At 41.7% G+C, this 8,604-nt stretch overlaps 1 protein-coding gene across 1 annotated transcript; it reads right to left on the bottom strand.

Annotated features, from left to right (window-relative positions):
- Window positions 1-3,644: 3,644 nt before the first annotated feature.
- zic5 (zic family member 5 (odd-paired homolog, Drosophila)) lies at window positions 3,645-6,730 on the bottom strand (the record flags this gene model as incomplete). The annotated part of the gene is made up of 2 exons (XM_080753028.1): window positions 3,645-4,087; window positions 5,686-6,730. The coding sequence occupies 2 exons, from the start codon at window positions 6,728-6,730 to the stop codon at window positions 3,645-3,647; spliced, it is 1,488 nt and encodes a 495-aa protein (XP_080609154.1).
- Window positions 6,731-8,604: the final 1,874 nt, after the last annotated feature.

Raw genomic sequence — 8,604 nt, 5'->3', positions numbered from 1 at the left:
CCCACCTGCTTTCTTGTCTGTTAAAAATATGACAGAAAAAAATGACTATAAAAGTGACAGAGAAGAGATGCTTTTGTTGCAACAACAATAACACCTCTCTCACGGTAAGCCAATAGGAACGATTTGGCGCAGGTGCATTCGCGCACCAGCCTTGTCTACACCCCATTATACAAAACTAACTTTTGTAGCCCAAAATGATCACCTCACAAAACAGCCCTATATGTGCATTGTGCAGACAGTATTCAGGAGATGGATAATGCTTGTAAAATCTGACAAGACAGCGTTTGTTTGGGTTCTACGGTCGTCTGAGAAATTATCATCCAGTCCCTTAAACGGTGGAATGAGAGAACGAGCATCGTTTTCACTGCTTTGTCCTTTCCAAAGTGGCGTCTGCATGTCTGACTCTGCCTGACTCTGCCGGTTACTGATTTGCAGGCAGTATGTTAAGGTGGCCCATGTAAGTGATTTCCACGGGCATCCCACTAAAGGAGAACAAATCGCTGACAAAGGAGTGCCTTTCCCATTCAGCAGCGTCGTTAGGACAACCAAAAAGTATTTCTCAGATAATAAGTTCTACTTCAAAGCGTTTCTCATTGAAGGGTGACTGCTTCACTCCTTTTATTAAGTCCCCCCTTTCATGCCAAAGGGGCTATCTCTTTGGTTATTTTTCATCGTGTTTATTTTGTAACATTCATGGAGCACTTGTTCCTAAATAGAACCTACAATATAGGTTACTCTATAGGCCCTTGTCCCAAGAAAGAGTTCACGAGCAATAAAAAGGAACCAAGGACTCGTCTGAATAGCAGAATACTACATTGCATGCATTTATTCTTAGTCAGGATGTTTTTCCAGATTGTAAACCCAATTCAAATATTGCACACATTTGGGCATCATGGTTTGGCTCACCATATTCACTCCTCATTCCTAGTTACCATTCATTTGCAGCCAAGACGCCTGAATGCACGAAGGCCCATGTCGTTTACCTGTCAACATGGGCATAGATAGCCCCTACTTACATTTGTGATAATAACATATACCAGACATTTAGGGAGAAGGTGTGCCGTGCGCTTTGATTATAGTTCATTTAGTGGCAAGCTAATGGTTTTCAACCAGAAATATTCAAATGTGAGCGTCTCACTACCCAATTGCCATAGAAATCCTAACGCACCATGAAGACTGTCAAAGCGGGCAGCCTTCCGCTCAGAAGTAGCAGCCTTTGAAGTGGTGCAGGACTCGCGTTGGTCAATTTTAATTCTATAGACGGGACAGGGAACACTTTGAAAGTGAGATTGTGCGTTTTAATGGAGGAAATAAGAGGGGGGACTTGTTTCATACACTCCATACAAGGTCTTGCTTATTGTCAGATAGCTTTTATCTTTTATTTTTTCCCATGAATGATTCATGCCTCGGCAGCTTTGTGCATGTCCCGCCTTTCAGAGGTAGCGCCATCAGGGGGCTAGAAGTTCCCCCATTAGTCCAGTGATTGGTTTTTATATAGTCTCATATTTGGGCCATTATATATTGTGAGATAACAGTGAAAACTTTATAGAAATGTCAACATATGAATTTAAGTAAGGCAAATATTTTGTATATTTTCATTTAACAATTATAAACATTTAGGAACCATATATGATTTGTTTGATTGTTTTTCTTGAAGGTTACTCAGAAACAGTGATTTTTTTTATCTTGTTTTGTTATTCATACTGTGTTAATCATACACCTTACAGTCCTACTAAATTGTTGAATGGCCAGACTATTCTGTCTCCATGATATCATAGAGCTGCTCAAAATAATTTATAAAACAGTAATTTGACTAAATGAGACCTGTTCAATATTCACTTTTTTATGCCTTAGGCCTATAGGTGTGATTATTCAGCTTTGCCACACTATCTCAAATTTGATTTTCAACATCAAGGGTCTGCACAGTCATACTGTAACTGATTCGTCATTTTTATATAATATATATATGATATCCAACAGATTCAACGGCACCATGCACCTCAAAGAGAAAGACAGATTACTACAAAAGGGCATGCGAGAAGGGACTTTTTCACATTACACAGCCTATTCAAGTAAAAATGTTTTTTTTCTTTTACAGAACACAATAAAAAGCATCAGTATACTACATATCACCAAAACTGATATTATTATTCTTTGGTGTGTCTGTAATTCCAGTACAACAATGATACCAGCAAATAAATTACAATGTACAAAACGACATTTTCGTAATTAAAACTACGACATTCACGAGCATCAATACAATTACATATATACAAATCCTTCAGGGACAAAGCCTGTCAGTGTACACATTTAGGGTCTCGAGGGACTTATTCGTACTCTTTAACGAGCATAGCACTGGCGTATTATTATTTTTATTTTATTTTTTTTGCATAAAATATAGTCTTAAATAGTTTTTAAATATTACAAAAAAATCCATCCAAACAAATGTATAAATCTCGAAAGTCATGTGTGAACGTTTAAGACACTCAAATGCTTGTCTGTTATAGGCTACAACAGCTTGGATATATATATTTATTTTCCTCGTGAACGAAGGACCAGTGTTTGTACCACGTGTATAAGTAGTCCCAATCACATGGAATAATAAAACTTCAAAGTGATATTAGCTACTGGATATAAACTATATTCACTGCCACTTAATGGTTTACAAACGACGCCAATTGTTTCCCTTGGAATGTTTGGAGTTTGACAGTGACTGATAAGCAACCTATTCATTTGGAAGGGAATGACGGGAGATCATTTGGACCAAGTCAAGTGTCAGTTTTAGGACACCACAGTCACCGGTCGAGCTGAACTGTTTTGACAATAGTTCGTGGTTAAATTGAATAGCTGGTTGCTCCAAACGTCATGGTTCTAGTCTCAAATAATAAAGCTTTTCTTTCTCAAGGAACATAAGCTAATGTAACTCCTTTAAAAGCTACAATTTACCGATCCAAATCCAATGTAGGCTATAGTGTCAAGTAGCTGAAAGTTGTGATCTACATTCACTGTTAAGGAAAAGAGCAGAGCAGGGCACACATTGCAGTTGCTCCCCCATGTTATTAGACATCCACAACAATAATCAAGTTATTATTACATGGTTAGCACAACCTTGTAATATTACATAGGCTGGTTGTGGCCTACCGTTGATATTTAAATCATTGATATGCCATTGGTCAATTTCCCACATGCACACATGGGCCAGTATTAGGCCTACACATTTAAACAGAACAACAGGGCAACACTTGTATAGCTGTAAACATGTTCATCAGCGCATTGGTTCTCAAAGTGGGGTCCGAGGACCCCCAGGGGTCCTTGAGGGAGTTCCAGGGTCCCCCCAGCTAAAGTTTGGAACAAAATGGACCCTTATGGTCTGTAGCTCAGAAAAATTGTACTCTTAGAGTTAAATTAACGTTGATTTTACAATATAAATTGGAGTCTCAGAGATATAAATGCCATTAAATGGGGGTCCACAGCCTAATGCATGTCAAACTTGGGTCCTTGAAATTATGGTTGAGAATCACTAGAGCCGCACAAATCTTCTCTAATGGGAGTCCCTGGCATATCTTTTCATATGGGGCGCCCGCGGGCTATAATAAGTGTCAATTTGGGGGTCCTTGACATGAAAAAGTTTGAGAACCACTGCATCAGAGCATTGTTCTTGGGTCTGTGTTTCTGAAAGAGTCCTCGTCGTCCGAATCCGACGTTGCCACCTCGCTGGAGGGCGTGTGGAGGTGGTTGGGTCCTCCGCTCCCCTGGCACACGTACCACTCGTTGAGGTTGGTAACCTGAGGCGAGAGGTTCGCAGATCGGTTCCTGTGATGCGGCTCAGAGCCGGGCGAGAGGGGGTCTCCCAGTGTGTTCGTGGAGGAAATGTAGGCGGCGTTAGTGGAAGGAGGCGGTGGCGACTTGCAGTGTACTTTCATGTGCTTTCGCAGCGAGCTCGGGTGCGTGTAGGACTTGTCGCAGCCGCGGACCTTGCAGTAGTAAGGCTTGTCACTGGTGTGGACGTGCGAGTGCTTCTTCCGGTCGCTGCTGTTGGCGAATTTCCTGTCACAGCCGTCAAACTCGCATTTGAAAGGCTTCTCTCCTTGAATGAAGGGGGAAAAAAGATTGATCAGTGCATCGCCATATAAAATCTCAATTCTGAGAGACACACACACACACACACACACACACACACACACACACACACACACACACACACACACACACACACACACACACACACTGTGTACTTGGCCTACATGCTCGATTACTGCATTTATGCTAAACACATATCAATACATATCTGGCATACCGAAGTGTTGGGCGTTTAGTAGGCCTACTTCATGTCATGAAGGCCACTTACTCAATGAATGGTTGCTGTGGCAACCCACTTCCAGTTCATCATAGTTTATTTATTCATATATGTACCACAGCCACATTTACAAGCATGCTCCTGTCTGAACACGTGGAGCACGTCACAGGACCTCTTGGCTACACGGAGCACCCATGCATGCACGGCCACAACGAGCCGTTTATGTGCCCTGAAGTGAAATTAATATTGCTTGCATGCTTCACACACAAATACACTTGATAGTAAAACACCTAATTCACGACGAGGCAGTCAAATATACTATAGCCATTCAAAAATGTGCTGCTGTATGAAGAATGCGTTGTAATAGGCTAGATAGATAATCGAATGCCCGAAACCCATTAATGGCATGTCCTTTCCATTGTTGAACTTGTTAGCCTATAGGCTACTTAATAATTAATCACGATAGAGAAGACATGTTTATTCGTGACATAAGTGTAAGACTTTGCAACAGTCAGTTCAAAACACATGCAGTCTCAAGCCACTGTTCAAAAGAAAACCAGCACAACAGCTCAAAAGCTCTCGAGGACCAGCAGATCCTGTTATTGTAACATAGGCCGTTGGGAAGTCAACACACTACAGTTAAAAGTTAAGCTATTTTGCATAGCACGTGCGACTCTTCACAACATTTCATTGTGTTGTTACATGCATGGGCTGCATGCACTGACGCCATTGTTGTTGTAGTTAGACTACATAGCCTATCATCTGAATGTATAAAGCCATGCAGCACAGCAAAGTTTGCACAAAACTACGCGAAGGAGTAAACAATAAGTAAACATTTAAGTTATATTACATTTTTCTGTAACAGTTTTAATCCGAGTGTTAAATGGTGCTGCCCACATATTTTAATCCAGCGTCATAGGAATAACAGCATATGCACAGACGTTTTAATTACAAACTCCCCCCACCAACATAAACCAGATGTGGTCTAGACTATACGGATCATAGGATAACTCCATTTATGCTTAACATTGATGCGCACTGGTTTAGATGTACGTAAACACGTTTACAAATCTGCGATAATCCCCTCACGCCTACCACAGCAGAAGAGCAGACGTCTACGAGTAAAGTTTATGATTCAGAGAGGAAATGATGCATGTTTACTCCTGTGAGGCGATACATTGACCGAAATGCGTAATTTACTTTACAAAACCGTATGTGTTCGTTATTACGCACAATTACGCACCGACACGGTCTCTGTTCGTGGACAGTTAGAATGTCAACAAGGCGATAACAAACTAAAGTGCTAGAATACATTACAGACGGTATCTTTGGACGGTTATATTATAGCCTACATGCACTGTTAGATCGCTTCTCTCTAGGCTACTGACCTGTGTGAGTCCTCTTGTGAATCTTAAGATTCTCCGATCGAGCGAAGACTTTTCCACAACCCGGGAAAGGACATGGGAACGGCTTTTCTCCTGTGTGTACTCGGATGTGATTGATCAGTTTGTACTTTGCCTTAAAAGCTTTTCCCTCGCGCGGACATTCCTCCCAGAAACAGACGTGAGAGCTCTGCTCAGGTCCCCCGACGTGCTCGACGGTGACATGATTGACCAGTTCGTGCATCGTGCCGTAAGTTTTCGAGCAGGGCTTTTTCGAAGTTTGGTCCTGGTCGATCCATTTGCAGATTAACTCTTGCTTTATGGGCTGCCTCATGTATCTCAAAAACGCCCCCGCCGCTCCGTGCGGAGCAGAAGCGATGTTCACATTGAGGTTCATGGAGTTGTAGCTGTGGAGAGAAGAGGGTCCATAATGTTCTGGCCTGTGCCCGAAGTGCTCCGGCCTGCCGTAGATGTCCCCCGGTATACCCAGGCGCATCTGCCCGTTGAGGGCATGGTGGTGATGGGCACCTGGGGACGCCTGGTCGTGAAGTCCAGTGAAAAGTGGATGGGCCCCACTTTCCGTGTGCCCATAAGCACCTGTTGGGGAGATGAACATGCCATGGTGATGAGGGGAGGAGGCGGAACTATGCTGTTCGCCAAGTGCATGCATAGCAGAGGCTGATAGTTCTCTCCTGAGGATGAGGTCCCTGCTGCTCGAGTAGCCTGAGTGGGGGTGAGCCACGGGGAAACCAACTGTGGTCTGAACACAACTGAAAGATGCCGCGGTCTGAGCTTCGGGATGGCTCTGAATGTGCTGAGATGGGCTAAGTTTGAGAGCATTTGTCTGTGCCATGTGCTCTGGTCCAAATGGAGTGAGTGCCACTCCAGGGTCGTTGCCCAGCTCCCCAGGGTGGAGGTGGGCATGGTGGGAGAGAGGGTGATGCCCCCCTAGCCCCGGGAAGCCTGTCATATTCTGATGAGGCAGGGGTTGAGTCGCTGCCAAATCCGCTAATCTTATCGCCGGATTCCTCTTGCTTAAAGGGGGTTCCATAACTACACTGTCAAGTCCATCCACACTCACCGCTATTGTTTTTTACCCACACCACGCAATCTAAAACATTAGAATATATGTTTATAAGGATCTATAACTTCTTTTGTCCTGCTTCTAACTCTGCTTGCTCCTTTTCCCACTCTGTCCTCAAGCGATTGGCAGAACATACAACAGTTGGAGGACACAGTAGGGAATACAGTTTAGAAATGGCACTGCGGGTATTGGACGGATTTCGGTGACTGGCAGTTAAGAGAACGAAGCGATTGGCTGTCGTTCAGCGCAGGGTCTCAGCAGGGTTCCGCCCCCTCACTCTCTTTATCGCTGTTGACTCCAAAAAGTTGTACTCACAAAGTTACCAACAAATCTGTTTGTGCCGCTTATAGTTTAGTGGTGTATAAACATTAGTCGCTTTAAGGACTATGAGTAATGGCTATCTGGTCATTCTTTTGTCCAATATTTAGGACGGACTTGATGACATTTCCAACCACTAGCCTACTGGATGTAGATCAAATTGATTAGCATATAGTAAATAGTAAAACATGAAAAAATGCATTCATCGTGACTGCTGATGACATGGGGGCTGTGTTGGCACTTGTTAACGTTTTGTGTTTTGTGGTTTTCCCAGAAGCATGCGTCAATATCTGCTCACATACTTTTGATCTAAAGCACAATATTTACATTACTTTAAAATAATTAAATAAATAAATATCACACCTAACATAGTTTTCACATGATAATCTGACATTTAAACATTCAAATAATTATTTTGTTTTTATGCCATGTTGATGGGTTATTTTGACATAAGCTCTTAATATGTGCTTTGCATTATGATAATAATTATAAAAATGTTCAATATATGCCTTGATGTTGCTCGTGATTCTTGCACATAGGCTAAGAAGCTTTTCATTTTAAATTCAGCTTTGTGATTCTGTATGCTTCTAGGCCTATATGCGGGCAAGACGGGGCAAACTGAAAAATCCACAACAATTGTTATTTTCCAACTTTATTTTATAACACGTTAATAATAATAAAACGTATATGTTCATGTAATTTAAATCTTTATCACAATATATACAAATTCTACTTTTCACTGAACCAATACAGTGAACATTTGTAATAGGTGAAAATAAATATTGCAAAACATGCCCGGAGGCATAACCCAGAAGAGCTGCCATGAATGATCATCACAGAACGTCCACATGGGCGAAGTGTGAACAAAGTTGTTAAACTGTGAAGATATATGGCCTAAAAGTTTTCACTTTTATTTTAAACTTGCACGACCCCTTTTCTCAGCAGGTGTATATCTGTTATCGATTTAATTTAAAGCCCCTTTTGGAATCCATTTCTGATAGCCGCAGCCGACCTTAAATCGTTGGACATGGATGTTCAAAGGTCTGATAACTTAAAATGTGCAACAGCTGTCAATAAATCTTGTGAGTTTGTGTTGCACTTATGGGCAAGGCTATATCAGATGTGAGGGAGGGTTTGCACAATTCTGTCTGGATAAAGATGATTTAATGCGCCATAGAGAGTTCACCTGCTACATTAAAATAAATAAACAATTGTTTAAATGCAGCTTCTCCACTTGGAAGAATTAAAACGAGAATGCTGATAGGATAATGTATCCTATCAGCATTCTTACTTGCCCATAAACTAGTTTTTCTCGGTTTAGTTTATATGCACATTTTTGTCTTCTTATGTGATTAATTGTGTATGGCTGTTTGGATACATGGACCCAGTACAGTTAAATGGTAAATAAATTAGCAATCAGCGTAAACCACAAAATGAAGTTAAGAAGTTCCTGTAGCCTAATTAAGGAAAAAAACAAAAAACAAAAGAAGAAGTAGAAAAGCTACTTCCCAGCTACTTGCAGG

The sequence above is a fragment of the Nannobrachium achirus genome (assembly GCF_963921795.1).
Source record: "Nannobrachium achirus genome assembly, chromosome: 22".
Taxonomy (NCBI): Eukaryota; Metazoa; Chordata; class Actinopteri; order Myctophiformes; family Myctophidae; genus Nannobrachium; species Nannobrachium achirus.
The sequence above is the reverse complement of the archived record's forward strand: the minus strand, read 5'-3'. Positions and strand labels throughout refer to the sequence as shown.